At 39.2% G+C, this 22,032-nt stretch overlaps 1 protein-coding gene across 1 annotated transcript in view; it reads left to right on the top strand.

Moving 5' to 3' along the window:
• Positions 1 to 501: 501 nt before the first annotated feature.
• The window catches only part of LOC146564513 (dynein axonemal heavy chain 11), a 40,793-nt gene continuing 19,262 nt past the window's right edge, over positions 502 to 22,032 (top strand). The window contains exons 1-52 of the mRNA XM_085292375.1: positions 502 to 717; positions 1,096 to 1,239; positions 1,352 to 1,545; positions 1,630 to 1,819; positions 1,918 to 2,017; positions 2,156 to 2,367; positions 2,517 to 2,738; positions 2,820 to 2,987; positions 3,120 to 3,236; positions 3,324 to 3,461; positions 3,550 to 3,665; positions 3,771 to 3,966; positions 6,375 to 6,479; positions 6,606 to 7,001; positions 7,594 to 7,926; positions 8,393 to 8,647; positions 8,758 to 8,927; positions 9,007 to 9,229; positions 9,357 to 9,473; positions 9,554 to 9,640; positions 9,727 to 9,885; positions 10,110 to 10,193; positions 10,322 to 10,480; positions 10,580 to 10,702; positions 11,022 to 11,144; positions 11,652 to 11,876; positions 11,961 to 12,052; positions 12,132 to 12,258; positions 12,820 to 12,972; positions 13,067 to 13,300; positions 13,912 to 14,043; positions 14,726 to 14,886; positions 15,096 to 15,252; positions 15,372 to 15,517; positions 15,603 to 15,719; positions 15,810 to 15,948; positions 16,139 to 16,231; positions 16,315 to 16,509; positions 16,586 to 16,663; positions 16,763 to 16,895; positions 16,992 to 17,119; positions 17,378 to 17,526; positions 17,627 to 17,777; positions 17,878 to 18,009; positions 18,375 to 18,548; positions 19,147 to 19,351; positions 19,726 to 19,891; positions 20,118 to 20,220; positions 20,916 to 21,155; positions 21,234 to 21,395; positions 21,499 to 21,692; positions 21,810 to 21,972. Of these exons, the coding sequence (XP_085148501.1) occupies positions 502 to 717; positions 1,096 to 1,239; positions 1,352 to 1,545; positions 1,630 to 1,819; positions 1,918 to 2,017; positions 2,156 to 2,367; positions 2,517 to 2,738; positions 2,820 to 2,987; positions 3,120 to 3,236; positions 3,324 to 3,461; positions 3,550 to 3,665; positions 3,771 to 3,966; positions 6,375 to 6,479; positions 6,606 to 7,001; positions 7,594 to 7,926; positions 8,393 to 8,647; positions 8,758 to 8,927; positions 9,007 to 9,229; positions 9,357 to 9,473; positions 9,554 to 9,640; positions 9,727 to 9,885; positions 10,110 to 10,193; positions 10,322 to 10,480; positions 10,580 to 10,702; positions 11,022 to 11,144; positions 11,652 to 11,876; positions 11,961 to 12,052; positions 12,132 to 12,258; positions 12,820 to 12,972; positions 13,067 to 13,300; positions 13,912 to 14,043; positions 14,726 to 14,886; positions 15,096 to 15,252; positions 15,372 to 15,517; positions 15,603 to 15,719; positions 15,810 to 15,948; positions 16,139 to 16,231; positions 16,315 to 16,509; positions 16,586 to 16,663; positions 16,763 to 16,895; positions 16,992 to 17,119; positions 17,378 to 17,526; positions 17,627 to 17,777; positions 17,878 to 18,009; positions 18,375 to 18,548; positions 19,147 to 19,351; positions 19,726 to 19,891; positions 20,118 to 20,220; positions 20,916 to 21,155; positions 21,234 to 21,395; positions 21,499 to 21,692; positions 21,810 to 21,972 (8,496 nt within the window). The remainder of the gene's footprint in view (positions 718 to 1,095; positions 1,240 to 1,351; positions 1,546 to 1,629; positions 1,820 to 1,917; positions 2,018 to 2,155; positions 2,368 to 2,516; positions 2,739 to 2,819; positions 2,988 to 3,119; positions 3,237 to 3,323; positions 3,462 to 3,549; positions 3,666 to 3,770; positions 3,967 to 6,374; positions 6,480 to 6,605; positions 7,002 to 7,593; positions 7,927 to 8,392; positions 8,648 to 8,757; positions 8,928 to 9,006; positions 9,230 to 9,356; positions 9,474 to 9,553; positions 9,641 to 9,726; positions 9,886 to 10,109; positions 10,194 to 10,321; positions 10,481 to 10,579; positions 10,703 to 11,021; positions 11,145 to 11,651; positions 11,877 to 11,960; positions 12,053 to 12,131; positions 12,259 to 12,819; positions 12,973 to 13,066; positions 13,301 to 13,911; positions 14,044 to 14,725; positions 14,887 to 15,095; positions 15,253 to 15,371; positions 15,518 to 15,602; positions 15,720 to 15,809; positions 15,949 to 16,138; positions 16,232 to 16,314; positions 16,510 to 16,585; positions 16,664 to 16,762; positions 16,896 to 16,991; positions 17,120 to 17,377; positions 17,527 to 17,626; positions 17,778 to 17,877; positions 18,010 to 18,374; positions 18,549 to 19,146; positions 19,352 to 19,725; positions 19,892 to 20,117; positions 20,221 to 20,915; positions 21,156 to 21,233; positions 21,396 to 21,498; positions 21,693 to 21,809; positions 21,973 to 22,032) is intronic.

Raw genomic sequence — 22,032 nt, forward strand, 5'->3', positions numbered from 1 at the left:
ACGAGACAGCTGAAAGTGGTTTAGATCACATTTTAACATGAAAGGTATCATTGATAAAGGGGAAAACCAGGTAATTAGCATTCACTCCTGGATATCAGGTTCACGGTATAAAAACAATAAAAACACCAAAACAGGGTACAACTGTTCAAGCCACCATGCATTGGTGTGGAATACAAATCACAGATAGTCTGGAATTATATCGACATTATAGGGCCTTTTCAGTAATCATTACACTTCCAGTCATTTTAAACAAGCTAAAATAGGGTCCTGTCTTTACTGAAGCTAGCCGGCTGACACTTACGTATCCGGCAGTGATTGAAGGTCGTTGCTAAGCAACGGAACGCTGAACCGCCCTACTATGCAGCGCTCTTAGAAAAGCACATAAAGCGAAGTTAACACTATCCATGAGCGAATCTAATGGATAATGTATAACTGCTGCAAGTAAGTTGATTTTTTCGAACGTAGTGCGGCGCTAAAGCATGCCATCTTGGCAGAGTAGTCATGGACGAGGAAAAAAATAGTCCGTCTTTTCTTGAGGACCACAGAGTTAAGTTTGTCGAGGAAAAAGTTTGCGGGCTACTGCGGGTGCACAGCCAGACATGGCAAAGAAATGCTGTCAGCGAAGAGTTTCAAGGACCTCTGAAGAACTTCTTTGAAAAGCAGTCGCTTATATTTTTCTCTTCCTCTAAAAAGGGCTGTCTGGTTGCTTCTAATGAGGTATGTCTGTTACAGATGTTGCAGAGTCTGCTGCGTGTGTTCTTACAGCAGACATTTTGACATGTCATAGCAGGAAACTCGCAGATATAATCATGGCAATTTTCACTTAGGGAAGATTCTTCTTTTTATGTATGTTGGTTTGCTGTTACTGGGGCACTTCATCATTAAAATGATTGATTTCACCTGCAATTTTCCTACTACACAGGTAAAATGTCTGCTTTGAAAATGCAGTGCCAAAGCGCATTCTGTATAATACTGTCTTAGAGTATTTATTATGGACTCATCAACTAGCAAAGATCTTTTAAAATGAAACAAATAAATCGTTTCATCATGACATATTTAAAAGTCTTGCAAAATCTCACATTATTTCAAACGCAGGTTCCACCAGATGCGAAAAATGAACAAATCTATATTCTCAAGAAGAGAGTTGTTCCAGTCACCTCTGAAAACTGCAGGGAACTGCTGCTCTTTGGCCTTTTGACTCCACCAGTTCTCCTGCAGCTGTCATGTGCAGTTAAGCAGGTGACTGTGCCACCCATTTTCATAAACATAAGCCATAAAGAAGCTTTTCTTTCCATTTCTAACCTGCCTGTGTGGGTTCTGGGTGAATTGGTTATGTTTTTGTCTTCGCAAGATATGTGTTCCACTGCTGTCCGACAACAAAAACCATCAGACTTGGCCACTTCTGATATCTGAAGACATCCTTCGACATGTGGAAATCATGTGCAGTCAGACCTCAGTTGTGCAGGGACGGGTTATGGGGAAAACTGTCCTCCCTATTCCAATAGCAGCTGACTGGATGGAAAAGCCACACGGCATCTTTGAAAAGTAAGAAAACAACCAAGCATACAGTGTAATCTTTGACACTATATATTTTAAGTAAAGCACTCACCTTCTATTTTCCTCCTTCAGGCATGAAAACTATGACAGGGCAGTAGCACATACCATAGAGACCCAGGTCATCAACTGGACAAATCTGATCCAGAAAATTTTAAAGGAGGATTCATCAGACAAACTAATAACAGGCTGTAATCCAGGGCCCAGTGCAGAACTGAAGTTTTGGGCATCCAGGAAGAACAACATAGAGAGCATTTATCATCAGGTATACTTCCTAACCACATTGGTATTCACCAAAACACGTTTTAATATCTTTTCATCTCCTTCTACGTCACTATTTGCTAAAGTTGTATCTTGCTGTAGCTTCAGAGTCCAGTTATTCAAATGATGGTGAAGATGTTAGAGACGATGGATAGCAGCTATCATCCAGCAATCAAGATGCTAATTGGAAAAGTGTGTGATGGTAAGATTACCGTGTCACTTTTTTAAAGACAATGGGTAGTGTCTGCCTTGAACAGCATAATATCACCTCCATCTCTGTTATACAGTTAGAGGTTAACATATGATTATGATATATATTTTTTGTCCTCAAAAAATAAAGCTCTGCGAGAAGCCGAGGACATTGACCTCCATCTACAGCCACTACATGCACAGCTGTCTCATTTGGAAAACGGAGAGCTTCAACTCATGCAAACATACATGCCGGCACTTTTTCACACGCTTTACCTCATTTGGACCAACTGCCAGTCTTACCAAAGACCAGCACGCATCGTGGTATTACTGCAGGAACTCTGTAATCTGCTCATTGAACAGGTATAAGTTCTCATTTGAAACACCTGTATTTATAGATGTACATAGGGGGGTCCAGAGAAAGAGCTAGCTACTACCGACAGCTGACGTTACTCTGACTGTTAGCTGCTAGCATGAACAAATTCACAGATACAAAAACTTATTCCCTGTAGGCTTCTACATACCTCTCTGCAGATCTGCTTCTCAGAGAGGATCCAGAGGAAAGTCTACAAATGGTAACGAGAGTCATAAAGGTTTGTAGGTGTTTCAAAGACAGTTACCAGACCCAGAGGGAAAGACTTGCCAGCCAAGTGAAACATGCACCCTGGGATTTTCCAGCTGCTTTGATTTTCTCACGTTTCAACCAGTTCTTTAATCGTATGAAACAGCTTGAGGTGAGATAATATTTTTGCTTTATTGGTTGTCATAGTAATGTTGTGCGTGATTTTGTTTCCTGATCATTTTTTTCCTGATAGGAATTCTTTGAAATCATGCTACACTATAAGAGAATGGAAAAGTTGCAATTTGGTGGAACTAAAGGGAAACTCTACAGTGAGCATGCTGCTAAGATGCACAAAGATTTCAGTGACCTCTGCCAAGCACTGATCCACAGTAAAAACTGCCCGCTTGACTTGAACTCTCAGGTGATACTATTAATAAAGATTTTTTGGGATTTATAATAATAATCATAAGGATTATTTTAATATTATTATAATACACATGGATGCACTAGTGTTCATCATTAAATACTGTTGAACTGTTGTTTCTCTCATTAGGGTTTTGAAAGTGAGTATAAGAATTTCAAGATTAAGATTGCGGACATTGAATGCCGCCTTGCTCGCTTTCTGTGTTTGGCTTTCAAGGATTGTTCAGGCCTCGAGTCAGTAATGAAAGTAAGTAAGACTGCATGCTAGTGTGGTAATGCATTATTTACCAAGTGAATGGTGAACAACAAAGACTCAGAGTGTTTCGGCCCGTAGATGCTAACTATTGCTGGACCCTTCCTGGAGAAAAGACAGATTAGACAGATATTTGGTCCCAACTTCCTTCTGCTACAGCAACATTTCAGAGAAGAGCTGGAGACGTGTAAACATCTATTGCTTAATCAGGTACTCCAAGCTAAAACTGGATACTAGCAGTATGCATTCACTGCACAATAGATATTGTTAATTAGATTTTTTTTCTATAATCTCACTGTGTTTACAGATGGAAACTAGTCTGGTGAAGAACATGGCACACACATCTGGAGCTTTCAAGTGGGCAAAAATGCTCAGAGAACGCATTCAAAGACCGTGGGAAAAATTCAGATTGCTTTTTGGCAAGTCAGTAAAAACAAAAATTAGAATATGTTCTAAGCATAAGTTACACTTCTTGTCTTTATTGATTATATTATTGAACAGAAAGAGATTTATTTTTCATATTTCCAGGCCTGCAGAAGGAGTAGACATGGTTACCGAGTACAGCATGTACACAGAGATCTTGAATCTACTAGACCAGTTTGAGAAGGACATTTACTCTGACTGGTGCTGTGGCTTAGAACAGACGTGCCTGATTAACCTGAACCAGCCACTTATCTCCAGAAATACCTCTTCTGGCCTGATTTCGGTCAACTTTAATCCAAAGGTAACCAATTTCATGGAAATATGAAAGTGTACACCTTTCAATGCTCAACTTACTCTTTGACTGAGAGCATGCAGTGGCCCACTGCTAAGGCACCCTCAAGATCCCTAAAAACTTCTCAAAGAATACAATTCAAATGATCCAAGAATCATTATTTCTTACCTCAAACTTTTAATCATACTGCTGACACAGTTTGCAAAGTACAAAAATAGTAGCAGTGTTGCAGTGGAAGGAGCACATTTCCATATTTAGTTATTTTATTCCTTAATTTTTTTTCTGTAAATTGATACAAAGTTTTCCCTGATAGGTGCCAACACCATCACAACAAACACTGTTGCCCTGGCAACCTGGTGTTGATAGTACCAATAATTCTGCACCAGAATTAATAGTACTTCTTCTCGTAATCATCTGCGGTGTCATCCAGAATGTCCTGGTAGAGTGTTTTGCCATAATTCTTCTTGTAGTCTTCCTTGATCCTCTTCATGTCAATTTCAGATCGTGATCAGATCGGGCGATCGTGGCTCAAAGCTGTGTAAAGCGCTTTGGGGTCCCTAGGGGGGACTAGTAAAAGCGCTATACAAATACAGGCCATTTACCATTTACCCATTACCTACTCACAGCATATCAATGTTTATGCTTTCGCATACCTGCTTTATCAGTAGCAGAGTATTACTTATACATAATCAAGGACAGGAATATAGATTTTTTTTTTTTTTTGTTCAAGTTAGACATGACCAGGCTTTTGTAGATATAGAAGCCTCACTCTTCTGGACGTGCTATTAGACAACCCACTCACCACTTTAATCACACTCTAGATTTTGTTCTAACATGTGGCATAGAAACTGAACATTTAAGTAAGCACAAGTGTTTTCTGAAAGCCCTCTCTTGTCTGATCATTTTCTAATAACGTACATTTACAATAATTGATTACACAGCAGTGAGGAATAGATTTCAACACAGATATCTTTCTGAAAGTGCTGTAAATAGGTTTAATTATATAATTCACTGACTTTTACTCCTGAATGTCACTCCGACAGAGGTCTTGTTAATAATTTTATTTCTTCAATATGTGTGGCTCTGTATGCTGTAGCTCCTGTGAAAAAGGAATATAATTCTCAAATGCATTAATGCACCTTGTAAGCTGGAGAGGAAATGGTGTATCACAAATTTAGAAGATCATCATTTAGCCTAAAAGTTGTTTGCTGCTTTGTAAAAAAAAAAAAAAAGCCCTCTGTAGAGCTGGAACATCTTAATATTCATCATTGATTGAAGAAAATAAAGAATAACCCTATATTTCTCCTCAGCACTGTAGTCTGGCTGACAAAAAGTCAGAGCTCTGTTAACATTAACTAGTAATGATTCCTTGAATTTGTTCACAAATAAAAATTTAAACCTTACTCAAAATCATCTCACAGATGTAACATTATCTACATTTATTTAGTATCTTTTACTCCAATTGATCTTTCTGAGTTAACTTCAGTAATTACTTCCTCCAAACCATCAACGTGTCTTTTAGACCTCATTCCTACAAGACTGCTCAAAGAATTCTTACCATGATGTTATGCTTCAATCTTAAATATGATCAACCTATCTATAATAATTGGCTATGTACCACAGGCCTTCAAGCTGGCAGTAGTTCAACCGTTACTTAAAAAGCCATCTCTTGACCCAGCTGTGTTAGTTAATCAGAATCATATCTATCTAATACACTCCAGTTTGTCCATGTAAATGGAGTGCCCTCTTCACTAAGGTTAATTATGGAGTTCTGTAGGCTTACATGTATTTAAAAGTAAAATGGGAGGGAGAGCCTTCAATTTTCAGGCGTCTCTTCTGTGGAATCACTGTCGCCAGAGCACTTGCTCATAGGGGGTCATATGACTGTTGGGTTTCTCTCTGTTGTATTATTGTTGGGTCAACCTTACAATATACAACTTCTTGAGACGAGTCTTGTTGCTATTTGGCGCTGTGTAAATAAAATTGATTTGAACTGAACTGACAAGGCTTTTAGTGCTGCTGCCCCTCTGCAGTACCTTATTTCTGGATGTTTTCAGCTAAAATGCCACTTACTGATGCCTTTGACTTTTGTGTGTAAAATAAATGAATCCGAATTTTTATTATTATTACAAGCTATTACTAGTTATTACCTGCATTACTGGCAGTTTCTGCCAGGCCTGGGGTGCATTTTAAATAATACTTTATGTATTTAGTGGTCAAACAAAATTTTGTTGTGAATGTCAATTTTGATGACCCTTAAGCTGCATGTGTGATGATGTTCGTGCAAGGTTTTCTTCAGATCAGTCCATTCATTAAGGAGGAGAAAAGGCATATATACATAAAAATGCTACAGTAATTATAGTATTACATTTAAATTAATTCAATTAAATTAATCAGTAATTTCTTTTACTTCTCAGCTGACTGAGGCCTTAAAGGATGTGAAGTATTTTCAGACTGTGAGTGAGATCACCATACCTCCAGATGCACTGGCTCTTTTTGAGAAGCGTGAAATGTTCACAAAGGTTTGAAAAATCATTTTAGAACTGGGCCACACAAGGTCACCCATCAAAGTTAAACAGCAGTTTTGTTTTATTTTTTATTTTTTATTGGCCCTAAATGCATCATTTGCTCACATTTGTATTTTTCAGTATGTGAACGGTTTGCAGCTGTTAGTACAGTGGTACAACGAGCTTAAGCAGACAGTGTTAGAGGTGGAACTCCCTCTCATCAGAGCTGAGCTGGAGTCAGTAGACCTGCAGCTGTCGAGAGCAGAGACCAGCTTGACGTGGCAGGACGAGGACTGCTGGAGCTTCATCAACAACACCAAACACCTTGTACAAGACCTTGTCTGTCGAGTTAATAGAGTGAGGGAAAACTGTGATGCCATTCAGTGTGTGATGAAGAGATGGAGCAAACAGGCCATGTTTTGCAGAAAGGACAACAAAAAAGGTTCACTCATACAACTGGACGAGAGAGGAGACTCTTTCAGGAAGAAGTACAGCTCCACGAAGAATGATGGAGACTATATACATGGGCTGGTGCAGGTGTGTGTGGCTGGATCTGTGAAGAGTAACTGAGCCATTATAGATTTTCTGTGAATAGCTAAGTAAGCACTGAAACATGTATGTTTCTGTTGGTATGGTTAAAAACAGCATTCACCTTGATTAGATTAAAGCACATTATTGGTTCTGTTCACTGACAGTTTAAAACCTAGTTTAGTTACTTTTTGTTCATTTTATTTAAACCTTGAATTTATGTGCAGCTTAATTAAACATCACATTAGTTTCATTATGAAGATGACTTGCATATGATACCATAGATTCAAATCTAAGTTCTTTGGTGTATGTCCTGTATTGTTTAACATTAATTTTTATGCAACATGGAGCTGCTAATGCTCTTAGCTTAAAAACTTTTAATTATAATCACAATCATCTTTTTACTCTGACATTCTGGAAGTATTTTTCTTGATATAAATAGTATTAACATATTTAAGCACTTAAGAAGCCAATAAAATAAAATTACTCCAGTTGTTGTGGAATAGATAAATCCCCCCAAGCAGAGCTTCAAAAATCACGTGAAATAGAAATTATTACAAGCAGAAGCTAAATATTATTCTAATACTCTACTTCTACTCAGGAGAACATGGTTCTTTTCCATGCTGATCCGGATTCAGAAGAGTGGCAGTGCTACCTGGAATATTTGGATGACATGGTTGTTGAAGGGCTCTTCAGCTACATCAGTCGCTCTCTTCATTTCCTCGTGGAAAACATGGAGGCAGGCCTGAACCAGACTCCACTGTTTGAGGCGAAGCTAATCCTCAATGGCTCAAAGATGACTTTCTGTCCCTCAATGGAGAAAGATGCAGGAGATAGCCTCTATGAACTGATAGAGGGGCTGGTTGCAGATGTATTCAAGACTTCAGTGAATATCAGGAGAGTGGCTGCTCATCTTAGCATGGAGACCTATCAGGTACGCTTCTTTTATGTTTGAATTAGCACAGGCTTCTTATACACTTGACAAAAACTAGGAGATGTCTTCTCTGCTTTTACTGCAAAAGTCACACTTTTAGAATTGCACAATTTGAATGACTTGCTAGTTATTATTTGTCATTGTACTTTTATATGTGCTAAAATGTTCCCAGATTACATCGTAAATATGTTCCTACTAGAGCGAAGAGTACAGCCTCCCTGTCAAAAGGAGAATAGTGGTAGACTGTGTTGCTGTGTTATAAGTGAAGTACTGTTACATCCAGGGTGTTATCAGTCGCAGTCTAATCTCACAATGTCATATTTGCACATTGCTAAATTTAAAATATGTGAAAAATGGAAACATGTATTTCCTTGGTGTACTAAACTTGCCAAACTCATTGCTGTGTTTTCTTCTACAAATGGTAGCTATTCCTGATGTTTTGTTTGATGTAATATAACTCTTACAGGATGTAATGGATGGCATGCTAGACTTGCTGGACCTGAGACAGGAAATAATGGAGCGAGTGGAGAACGTCCAGAAGAAAGCAATAAATTACCAGACAAAGTTTGATTGTTATACTCATCTGTGGCAAGATGACAGGGCAGAGTTTCTCAGGCAGTTTCTCCTGTATGGACGTGCACTCACATCAGAGGAGATGGAAGCCTGTACAGGAGATGCACTCCCTGACAATCCTCCTACAATCAATAACTTCAAAGAACAAGTAAAAAATGTTTAAACTCTGGGCTAAATTCTTGCAATTCACGGGAGTTTGAGTTTTATTTTTGTTTTTTATTTTTAATTTCAATGCCTGTTGTGGTTTTAATTTTATAGATCGATTATTATGAGGATCTGCATGATGAAATTTCCCACTTTGAAGACTTCAGAGTTTTTGATGGTTGGTTTCGGGTGGACATCAAGCACTTTAAAGTCAGCCTTCTTAACACACTAAAAAGGTGGAGCTGGCTCTTCAAAGAGCATCTCTTGAACAATGTCACCCACAGGTAAATTTTATTGGCATAGATTTTAAGTTCTGGCAAATTTGTAGGATCAGTTGTTCTTACTCTAACTTTTCCCACTCAGTCTTGATGAGCTGCAGAAGTTTATCCAAGCTACTGTTGAAGGGCTAAGACAACCTATAGCTAAAGATGACAACCATGGCTTTGTGGAAGTGATGAGTCACCTGTTAGCTGTAAAGGACAGACAGAATGCCACAGACAAGATGTTTGAGCCTCTTAGAGAAACAGTGATCCTCCTGGAACAATATGGTGTGACCATACCAGACCATATCTACTGGCAAATGGAGGTAGGAAAAGAGTGAGCCAACTACAGCAATGTAATCATAAACAGTAATTTATCCACAAAGAATCAGATTACTATATTCATTATGTGTACTTTCGTGCTCCGAGTGATAACTGTAGTTTTGTCAACAGGAACTTCCAGAGAAATGGAGTGGGGCTAAAAAACTGGCCCTAAGAGTAAGGCACGAGGTGGCACCCATGAAGAATACAGAAGTGATGGTTTTACGAAGACAGTGCATGGATTTTGAGGTGATCATATGAGAAAACTAAAATTGTACAGTGTAGAAACTATTGTAACATACGTTAAGCAACATGAACATTTTTTTCAGGTGAAACAAACCCAGTTCAGAGACATGTTCAGAGCAATGGCACCCTTCAGTTACAAGGCAGTAAATCCTTACAGTAGTCTTGAGAAAGTAGGTTTTTAATCATTGCTTGACTATCGGATTAAAACAGCATTTTATTTGACCTTTTTGGATGACAACTGCCATTTGTTTTCTAGTCAGAAAAAGCAATCCGGGATATGGAGAGAGAAGTAGCAGAGCTGCAAGAGTCTGCCAGTCTACTTGATGTTTCCATTTCTGACTACAGAGACATCAAGCTCTGCAGGCGAGAGATTACGATTCTCAAAGAACTGTGGGACATTGTTGTATATGTGCAAGTAGGTTGATTTATCAGTGATTTTTAAATGTCATTTTTTTCATGGGGAAATTGAAAAAACAAAAAAACAACTCTAGGTCTCATCACCCTACCACAATACCCCAATACATAAATGACTTGACCTGGCTGTCCTCTTTGAGACTTTGAATACCCTGTAGCCTCTAAATGTCCCTATTAAATAGCCTTAACCCACTGACCCTTCTCCATGTGTCTTTATCTATACAGAGCAGTGTGGAAAACTGGACAATGACCAAATGGAGGCAGATAAACGTGGACCAGATGGATGCAGAATTGAGGAGGCTTGCCAAGGTAAGGTCACCAACAGTGCTACATCACACCAGCTCATCTCTCCTGCTGTCTTGCTGTCACGCGCCATTGCTGTTTGTAACAGATGCCCCTAATAACTAATTATGTTTACCTACCTTCTGTTTGTGTAGGACATACAAAAGCTTGACAAAGAAGCTCGCTTGTGGGATGTGTATTCTGGATTAGACCTTTATGTAAAGAACTTGTTGACGTCACTGCAGGCTGTGAGTCAACTGCAGAACCCGGCAATACGAGAGCGTCACTGGGTCCAGCTAATTAGAACAACACAGGTGCATAAATTCATAAAGCAGAGGCCTTTTTGTAGGAGATCTCGTTGTATATTTTGCTTTGCTTAATAAACATGTTACACTTTTTTACTATTTTTATAGATGGATTTCACTGTGACAGATAGTACCACTTTGGAGGACCTGTTGGTTTTACAGCTCCATTTGTTTGAAGATGAAGTCCGCAACATAGTGGAAAAGGCAGTCAAAGAGATGGCAATAGAGAAGGTTTTTCTTCAGCTATGAACACAAACATGTTGGACATATTTTCAATTCAGTTCAGTTCATTTCATTTTTATTTCAAACATGTGCCTTCACAATCATTACAAAATATCATTCCATTCTTTTGTTTGAAAAGGAGTATGCAGAAGTATACACTTATTAGTCCCTACCCCCCTTGGAAGTTATTAGAAACAGAATTTCACATTAAAGAGATGTGCTAAACAAATAAATAAGACATGCAGCTGTACTAATAGCACTTTTTGTGAAGTTAGTTTATTGGTAAACTTCTATTTGCTATCAACACTATTCACTGTTTATATTTCAGGTTGTAACAGAAATAAGTCAGACGTGGATGTCAATGGAGTTTTCATATGAAGAGCATTACCAGACCTCTGTGCCACTGCTTAAATGTGATGAACAACTCATTGAAACTCTTGAGGATCATCAGGTAGATGTCTTAAGTTACTGTAAGTTATTTTACAAAAGAACAAGAGCTTGTTCTCAAGATCAGCTGTCTGTGAGAATCTCTGATAGTTAAGTGCTGAATAGAGATGAGATCACAGACGTGCCTTCCCCATTTGAGTGTCTAATAGCATGGCTGAGAGCAGAAAGGTCCCTATTGAGTCCCAAGATTTATAGCTTCTGGACAACACAGGGCATTGTTGCACCGTGGCGATCTTTGAACATGTACACCAGATGCGTTGAGGGGGTTACAGCCAGCAATTAGAACTCCTGACACTTTAGTGCCTCCATCTTTGTTTAAATATTTAAATTTGACTTGGCTTGGCATGCTGATGAGGTAGAAGATGTTTACAAATGCAGCTGATACGTGTAATGGTGTCCAATTCTGAAAATATGTTTTTTCTTTAGGATAGGTTTGATTCTATCTGCTGCACTTTAATTTTACATTAGAGCACATTCTTTATGCTTATTCTTCTTTTCCCTTATTCTCAAGGTTCAGCTCCAGAGTGTCTTTCAGAATAAGCACACAGATCACTTCCTGCACCAGGTAGTGGAACTACAAAAACAGTTGACGGTGGCTGACTCTGTGTTCATGGTCTGGATGGAGGTCCAAAGGACATGGGCCTACCTTGAAAGCATTTTCAAAGGCTGTGATGACATTTGCCAGCAACTGCCTGCAGATACACACAGATTCAAAGCAATAGATGCAGAATTTCAGGTCTGCATGTATACACAGTTTGTGTAGAGCTGCAAATTATGTTCTTGTCACCATTTGTAACAATGGGAATGTTTGTTCTTTCAGGAGCTAATGTTGGGCAGTGCCATCATTAAAAATGTAATTGAGGCCACTAATAAACCTCATCTACTGGAGAAGTTAGAGGATCTACAAAAAAGGTTCATGCTGTTTTCATCAAACTTGTGTTATACGCTTGAAGGTTTCCTGCCTACTGATCCTATTCAATCTTTCCGACAGGCTGGCATTATGTGAAAAAGCTCTTACTGAATACCTGGAAACAAAAAGACTCGCATTTCCACGATTCTACTTTATTTCATCCGCAGACTTGTTGGACATCCTCTCTAAAGGAAGTCGTCCCAGAGAAGTAAATTCAGTAAACTTTCCCTTCTTTGGGGCAGCTGTGGCTCAGGATATAGAGCAGGTCATTCAATTATCAGAAGGCAGCGTTGGCGTTATGGACAGGTCCCTGGGGTGTAGGCCTGTCCAATAGGGACTTTCAAAACGCTTGAGTGCACTGTGCATTTATAGTACTTATGCATGCATATGCATTTGGTCTAAGATAGGTTGTTTATTTTTGAGTTTGTTGTGCAGGGATTTTTTTAACAAAATTAGTTGTTTGCCCATCAAGTCAGAAGGTCTGTGCTTTGGTCTCCAGATCCTCACATGTTCAGGTTTCTGTGGGGAGGATACTGTACCCCAAATTGCTCCTGATGCATCCATCAGAGTGTGTGCATGACAGAAAAAAACTTGAAGGGTGAATGTGTGTCTAAATGGGCAAATGTAGCTTGTAGTAAAAAGTGTTTGAGCACCCGTTTAGAGTTGAAACATGCAAATCCTTTTATTTTATTTTAGTGTCTAGCCTGCGTAATAATTGCTGTGCTTAATGTGTCCATCATGCGCAAATACGACTGACTGTCTTTTGTAGGTGACCGTCCATCTCTCAAAGATTTTTGACAACTTGACCGATCTTGAGTTCAGCAAAAACGAGCAGCTGAGTAATCCTAAAGTTGCTGTGGGCATGTATAGCAAAGAGAGGGAATTTGTGCCATTCCAGACTGAATGTTTGTGTCGCGGGCCGGTAAGATCATATTCATCATCAGCGAATGTAAATTATCGATCACACATCACAAAGTAGCTGAATCGTTTGTTTAAAAAAAAATACTTCCCGTTAGGTTGAGGCATGGCTCAGTCGTCTCGAAGAGTCTATGAAGGAATGTGTCAAGGGTCACCTATCCGAGGCTGTGTCCGTGTACGAGGACAGACCCAGAGAGCAGTGGATTCTCGATTTCCCTGCCCAAGTTGCTCTCGCTGGATCACAGATCTGGTGGACTAATGATATGGAACTTGTGTTCAAAAGACTGGAAGAAGGATTTGAGTCGGCGCTAAAAGACTACAATAAAAAACAGGTATGGGAGCTTAACTGACATTTTAAGGCTTTAGTTTTAAATAGTGGCAAAATAGTTTTGCCATTAAAAGGTGTTTGTCATATATTAACGTTTTTTAAGGTTAATGTGATATTTTCAAAGAAAAGAAAGTTTCGATTTGATGTCATGCTCTCGACATGCTGTGTTCAATGATCTGTATTATACATAGTGTCTGCATATACTGTGCATATGATCTGACCTGACTTGGGCTTCAGGAGCCTCACCGTCGACTCTGATCAGAGTTGTTTTATCACTCTTGTCACTTTCATCGGTACCATTAAAGGTTAACATGTCCTTGGCTGCTGTTTGAATAATCTCCCTCTCCCCCATCAACCCACGGCATTGCATTGATTGGATCTGCTGTCACACAGGAACAGGAACAAATGATTTCCAATTATCTTTTAGTAAAAACAAGAACACTAGACTGCTTTTGATCATATGTAAAGTAGACATTCGTGTAATGCTGGTAAATGACCTGCAAGTGACAGGAAAAAAAGAAATGTTAATATCAGTTTGAGGGAAATGATCTCCTGTGTGAATTTGTGTTACTCTCTTCTCCTCTTTGCTTTGAAGTTGTTGTTTCCCACCTATAGGTTTCTCAACTCAACATGCTGATTGGCATGCTACTTGGAGAGCTGAGCTCAGGAGACAGGCAAAAGATCATGACTGTATGCACCATTGATGTCCATGCCAGAGACATTGTTGCCAGCCTCATTGCTAAAAAGGTTAAAACAAATGAATAACTTCTTGCATGCCATCTCATTTTAGTCTGATTGAGCTAACTTTGGTATTATGGCAAGCTTTACTCTTACTGTATGTGTGCAGAACAAATTAGAATAGAATAGAATAGAATTCAACTTTATTGTCATTGCACATGCACAGGTACAGGGCAACGAAATGCAGTTTGCATCCATCCAGAAGTGCTTTAGTGATATAGATATATTACAATATATATTAGCAATAATATAGATATGTGAGTATATTACAGAAATGGGTCTATTATGGTATGTTATAATGTACACGGTATGAAGTATGTTGTGAATATTCTATAACTATAAGTATGTACAGGCTGTAGTGAGTACAAGCTATGTACAGGATATGAACAGGATATAAATATGAAAAACTATACAGAATATGAAATAAATAACTTTACAGAATCTGGGATATACAGCTATACAGAAATGGGAACTATGCAAGTTGTAAACAGTTGTAGGATTAAAAATTATCGAATGTACAAATTACTTTTTTTATTAATTTAAAACAGCTTGAGTTGGAATTTGACTAACTGATATCGTAACGTGGCACACTCAAAGGTATAATTCTTTTAAAGAAAATAGTCATAGCATCTCAGTATTTGTGTGGCATTTTTCATTGATGACATTTGATATGAGCCATGTGTGTTTACAGGTCACCACCTCACAGGCCTTCCCATGGCTTTCCCAGCTTCGACATTACTGGAGTGAGCAGCTTCGCCACTGCTACATCAACATCTGTGATGCTCAGTTCATTTACTCTTATGAGTATCTTGGAAATACACCACGTCTGGTCATCACTCCTCTGACAGACCGGTGACTCTTATTGTTTTTCCTTTGGCTGCTCTCTTAAGTGAGATTATCTGCCTCCATCTCACCCTCTTCTGTCACTTAGACCATCTGCATGTCCTCCCTCTCTGACTCTTCTCTGTGTTCTCTACTTATGCTTATCTGCTTTTACTCTTTGCAGACAATACACAACATTAATTGTGTAAAAAAAATTATGTTCACCTTTCACATTGTAGGTGTTACATCACCTTGACTCAGTCACTCCACCTGAACATGAGTGGGGCCCCGTCAGGCCCTGCTGGAACAGGGAAGACTGAGACCACAAAGGATCTTGGCAGAGCCATGGGTGTCATGGTATACGTCTTCAATTGTTCTGAACAGATGGACTACAAGGTGCGAAATTCCCTACATCAGAGTTATTGCCATTGGTCAGTTTATGTTTTCATTTAGAGGTTTCAGTAAAGAAATATATTTTAATGCAAAATTTCTGTGATGCTTATTTTTATGTTTAGTCCATTGGAAATATTTACAAGGGTCTGGCACAGACTGGAGCATGGGGCTGCTTTGATGAATTCAATCGTATCCCCGTGGATGTTCTGTCGGTTGTAGCGGTGCAGGTTAAAACCATTCAGGACGCCATTCGATCTAAAAAGGAAAGGTGGGTAATTGAAGAAGAATACATGAAGTTTACATCATGTTAATTTTACTTAAAAAATAAGTTAACAGTGTGTGCCACCTCACAGGTTCCTGTTCCTCGACAAGAACATTGCTTTAAAACACTCGGTTGGGATTTTCATAACTATGAATCCTGGCTATGCAGGGAGGACGGAGCTACCTGAGAACCTCAAGTCTCTTTTCAGGTGGGAATGATGCACCCACCTTTTTAAATATATATAAAATGTCATTTTTCAGCAGAGAGTTCACCGTGTGCTTTGTCTGTCCTCCTGTAGGCCCTGTGCCATGGTGGTGCCAGACACTGAACTCATTTGTGAGATCATGCTCGTGGCAGAAGGCTTCCGTGATGCTAAGCTTTTAGCCAAGAAGTTCATCACTCTGTACACTCTCTGCAAGGAACTGCTCTCCAAGCAGGTATGAGTAAGACACTTAGTAGCTCTGTAACATTTCACATTGTTGAATTAGAACAGAGGGCACCAGTAATAAATCTTTCTAGATTTGCCTCAGGAGCACAGCAAAGCACTAGGAGTTTGTTTGGATTTATGGTTAGTGTAAACGTGGGAATGCACATTTTCATTTTCTTTTGTTATTTTTTGTTTATCAGGACCACTATGATTGGGGTTTGCGTGCTGTCAAGTCTGTTCTGGTTCTGGCAGGGGCATTGAGAAGAAGAGACAAAACAAGAGTAGAGGATCAGGTGAACTGATATGTGCATTTTATGTCATATTTTATCTAATATCTCACGCTGATATTTGATCTCATACTCATTTTAATACCAAGGTGTTGATGCGTGCACTGCGGGACTTCAACATGTCTAAAATTGTGACAGAGGATGTGCCTATCTTCATGGGACTGCTGGGAGACCTGTTCCCAGACATGGAAGTAGAACGAGAAAGAGACCTAGAATTTGAAAAGGCCATTCGAAAGACTACACTTAATCTTCGGCTGCAGCCAGAGGAGACATTTATCCTCAAGGTTTGAGATGAATCTGTTCATACCTACTCTAAAAAGGATTAAAGAACCCTCTTTTAAGCACCTTTATTTTTGTTAGGTGGTGCAGCTGGAGGAGCTCATGGCTGTACGTCACTCTGTCTTTGTTGTTGGAAATGCAGGGACTGGAAAAAGTCAGGTTAGATTTTTTTTCTGTGTCACTTGCTGTCTAAATAAATGTTCAGCTGAATTTGTAACATAAATATGAATGGTAAAGTGCTGGTATTTTTATTAACAGATATTGAGAGTTCTCCATAAAACTTATGTAAACCTGAAAAGGAAGCCTGTATGGAATGACCTCAACCCAAAAGCAATAGACAGAAATGAGCTATTTGGCTTCATCCATCCTGCAACTCGAGAATGGAAAGATGGTAAAAAAAAAATGCATTAAAAACAAGATAGCAAAACCTCAACAAAAAGGCCAAATCTCACTCTTGTTCTATGCACCCCAAATTCCTGTTTGCTAGGTTTGCTTTCATCACTGATGCGAGAGCAGGCAAACATCTCCCACAGTGGACCTAAGTGGATTGTGTTGGATGGAGACATTGATCCGATGTGGATTGAATCACTCAACACAGTGATGGATGATAACAAGGTACCTCCCTCCTTTTCACTCATACACTATTGTAGACACATAGCAACCAAGGTGGTATAGATAGAAAAAGATGTTTCTCTCCCCTTCCTTCAGCAATCAGCTCCTGAAGTGTGAGTACTTGGAGGTTCTTTTCCACAGCAATGAATCATGTCATACTTGATGAGATATGGGGGTGTTTTCTTATCATTTGGGTAGAGTCTTGTCCATCATATTGGCCATTCAGATGTCGTAGTATTAATGTTTCACAATGTCTCTCAGGTACTGACTCTAGCCAGTAATGAACGTGTGGCGCTTACTTCATCTATGAGACTGATTTTTGAAATCAGTCACCTAAGAATGGCGACTCCTGCCACTGTGTCCAGAGCAGGTATCCTCTATGTTAACCAGCAGGACCTGGGCTGGAACCCGTGAGTTACACAGACTTCAAATTAATCACATAGTATCTAATATCGGATACCTTTTCTGTGGTAATTTTGTGTAATCTTCTGGATTTGGGTTGCTGCTCAGGTACGTTGCCAGCTGGATTGACCAAAGAGAACGGCAGACTGAAAGAACCCATCTCACCATACTGTTTGAGAAATACGTTCCACGTTGTCTAGAACAGATGAAAAACACTTTCAAGACAATCACTTCCATTCCAGAGATCTCTATGGTGCAGGTGCATATGACACAGAAACATGCGCAATGCATTTATTTCTTCCCTTGTATACCTCTACTGGCAGAAAACTGAAATATAATATGCCTTTCTTTTCATTCAGACACTCTGCACTTTGCTCGACTGCCTTCTGACACCAGAAAATGTTCCTTCTGAATCCCCTCGTGAAATCTATGAGACCTATTTCACCTTTGCCTGCATCTGGGCATTCGGTGGGGCCTTGTATCAAGATCAGGTATTCATATAGTTTGATTTAGGTCAATTTTACATCATGCTGTGTACATTATAGCAGCTGTAAAGATAAGCTTTGACATGACAGTGAAATACTCTTCAGAAGTCTCTCATTCTGTGATATTTCAAACAGAAATTAATTTTATTTTCACAGAACTAAACATCAAGTGCAGTTAGACAGTACTATTGGTTGGTTTACTCAGTCATAGGATTATTTTTATTTACTTTTTCTAGCACTATTATTGTAAAATAAAATAATTCATTAAAAATGTCAGGTAAACAGGACAGTTTTTTCAAGAATAAGCTTAACTGTCTAAATGACATGATGTGAATTAATCCATAACACTGTATGCTTCATTGCTTCATAAGCTCTGTGATTATCGAGCGGAGTTCAGTCAGTGGTGGACCAAAGAGATGAAGACTGTAAAACTGCCAGCACAGGGAACAGTGTTCGACTATTACCTTGACCATCAAACCAGGCGGTTTTTGCCCTGGAGTGACACCGTGCCACCCTTTGACATGGACACTTGTACACCATTACAGGTAAGAACATACCTATAAACTGCTAGAACTCAGAGTAGATCCCTCAAGAGAGAAAGGGAAACTTTTCAAAGTGGTTTTATAAGTAATTACCTTTACAATCAAAAGAAGCAACCTCCTTACAGCAAAATAACCAAAAATGAACAATGCAGTCATATTAAAAATGTATGTATGCCTCAGTGAACATAATAAGAGAGGGTAAAGTCACATCCTGAGGTTATGGCAGGGGTGCTAGAATGGATGATAGGCTTGCCACTGTGTCTGATTACCATCCAGTACTCCCTATACCAGACTGTGTGGGGGTGAAGGCATGAGCAACAAGGCTTGAGCTATCACCCACGCTCTTTTGTCTTTCTTTATGCTCCTGTGTACAGCTGTGAATGCTCCAAAGGCTCTTGCTGAGCCATAATTAGTAGGGTTTTGTTCTGAGCAAATGATGCTATTATGACAGAATAGTTGTGGCGTTCAGGGGAAATACAAGAAATTATAAATCACGCACAATTCACTGAACACATGTCTGTCAATAAATCACACTCAAAGAAAGCCATAATAAGCATGTGTGTTTCTGTTCTGTGTCTTCCTGCTGTTTCTATGATTGCAGGCTGTTCTTGTACACACAGCAGAGACCGTGCGTCTTCGCTACTTCATGGACTTGTTGCTGGAGAGGAGACAGCCAGTGATGCTTGTGGGGAATGCCGGAGTGGGAAAGACTGCACTCGTCAGGAACAAGTTAGACTGTCTGCCAGAAAGTTACATGACCACAAAAGTACCTTTGAACTACTACACCTCCTCCCTCATGTTGCAGGGTGAGTGGCGTTTTTGATTGTCATGTGGAACAGAGTAGCACATGCAATGAACTGTAGCACCACCTACTGGCAATGACTGTTAATGTCCGTGCACGACTCACACACTGCTTTATTTATTTATTTTATTTATATCTCTCAAAACTGCACTGTTGTACGTAGGTGTCACTTTATATTTTTCCCTAGAATGTCCTCTATCTTTCTTAACTCTAAATTCTTATTTACACCAAGTTGAGAGAGAAGCAGTATTTCGATTATCCTGTGTGTCCAATACATGTAGTGAATTGCCAGTAAAAATCTTTGATCTTTAAAAATCTTAGTTAAATTTGGTTCAGTCAATGTTTTTATTGCTGTTCATTTGTTTATTTCTGTTGCAGCGATCTTAGAGCGACCATTAGAGAAAAGAGCAGGCAGAAGCTACTCCCCTGTAGGCAACAGAAGGCTGATCTACTTTATAGATGACATGAACATGCCAGCTATGGACAATTATGGCACAGTGCAGCCTCACACACTTATACGCCAACATCTGGATTATGGGCACTGGTAAGACGACTCTGCACACACCAAGCCAAAACAAGTCAAGTCAGAGATTCTGTATAGTTTCTCTAAGGAGCACGGACAGACATAGCATAACAGCATATGCAAGAATAAAAAAAACTTGCAAACAATATGAACAAACAGTACCTGTTTTTCAGCTGTAATCTCGTGACAGTTTTTTTTTTTTTTTGATTAGCCATTGAAACCTTCTTCAATTTCCTTCTCTCTGCAGTTATGACAGACAGAAACTGACCCTGAAAGAAATACATAATACCCAATATGTTGCCTGTATGAATCCAACTGCTGGGACTTTCATTATCAACCCCAGATTACAGGTATGATAGCAGGTAAAACTGTTGTATATACCAACATAATCTATTTTTCAAAAAATATAGTTATGCAGAGCAGTGCTGATGGTTTGAGTTGTAGTTTAAATTAATCTAAATTAAAGTGGATGTGCAATAATGCACAAATCCTGCATTATCATGCTTTTTTCATTGCTTTCTAATCTTCAGAAACTGTTTTGAACCTAATTTTAAATGTTGATAAATTTAATCTCCTGAGACCCTACATGCTCATATGGGGACATTACATCTGCACCTTTTACTTTATTCTGACATACAGTGTTTTATATTTGTTACTTACTTTTATACTTTGTTAAGCAATGGCAATTTTATTTACTTATTCTGTAAAATTAGCCCATTGTCACCACATCACAAATGTTAAAAAAAGTATGTAACAAAGTTTGTTTGTTTACTCAAATAAGAGCTCGATTTCAACAGTGCTTTATATTGTGAAGATATTATGGGGGTTCTATTTTATTGGTGTGGGACTTCATACCACTACTTAATACATACTACTGCTACTACAAAGAAAACACAATATGTGTCAAGAATGATTGCTACTTCTACATTCATACATTTGTCACAGTGTTTGGTGTTTAACAGAGCCCATTTCTAAGCAAGATGTTATCTATACACATATATACTAAACACATTTTGCAATTTTTGTGTGCCTTTGCTCTCTACAGAGGCATTTCTCTGTGTTTGCAGTGAACTTTCCTCCATGTGATGCTCAGAGGTCGATCTTCAGTCAGATCCTGTGTAGTCATCTGAAGCAGCAGCTCTTCAGTCCCCTTGTTCAGAGTAGTGCTGCAGCTGTCATTCAGGCAGCCATAACTCTTCACCACAAGATGGTTCATAATTTTCTGCCCACAGCCATCAAGTTTCACTACACGTTTAATCTTCGAGATCTGTCAAATGTCTTTCAGGTATTGCCCATAGTAAACACTCATACAACTTGACTTGTGTATTAAAAGTAAAATATTAATATGATATGTGAAATTAAGGGCATCCTCTTCTCTGGACCTGAGAATGTGAAAGACAGCGCTGACCTGGCACAGTTGTGGCTCCACGAGTCCTGCAGAGTATACTCAGACAGACTGGTAGATCTAAAGGACCTGCAGCTTTTTCAGAAGTTCCAGTTGGAGACTATGCAAGAATGTTTTGAGGTGCAAAGCAGCTTTTGAGAAACAGAATAAACTGCTGCTTTTCATCATCACATAAAAACTTTACCCATTATTATTACTATGCCTGTTTCCTGTTTTCTTCTAGGGACTGGAGGATATAAAGGTGAAAAAGCAGCCCCTCCTTTATTGCCACTTTGCCCAGATGGGTGAGAAAGCCTCCTATACCCCTGTCACAGACTGGTCTGCACTCAGCACCATCCTCACGGATGCCCTGGAAAGCTACAATGAGATTCATCCAGCCATGAACCTAGTGTTGTTTGAAGATGCCATGCAACATGTGTAAGTGGAGCTGGTTTCCATATAAATATCATAGTTATAATAAAACTATGTCATACTGGAAAAATAATATGATGTAAATATAATTAGAACTATAATGAAGAGATGTGTTATTGCCAGCTGCCACATCAGTCGTATCTTGGAAACTCCAAGAGGTCATGGCTTACTGGTCGGAGTCGGGGGCAGTGGGAAGCAAAGCCTGACTCGTCTGGCTGCCTACCTATCCTCTGTGGAAGTCTTCCAAATTATTCTGAGTAAAGGTTACACAGTCCAGGACTTCAAGGTAAATACTTGGTGACAGATTAGAGCCAAGAACATGAACCACTGTTTGACTTTCACAGGT

The sequence above is a fragment of the Mchenga conophoros genome, linkage group LG11, assembly GCF_057382185.1.
Source record: "Mchenga conophoros isolate Kocher_MC1m ecotype Shallow Benthic linkage group LG11, M_conophoros_male_GT1.1, whole genome shotgun sequence".
Classification (NCBI taxonomy): domain Eukaryota; kingdom Metazoa; phylum Chordata; class Actinopteri; order Cichliformes; family Cichlidae; genus Mchenga; species Mchenga conophoros.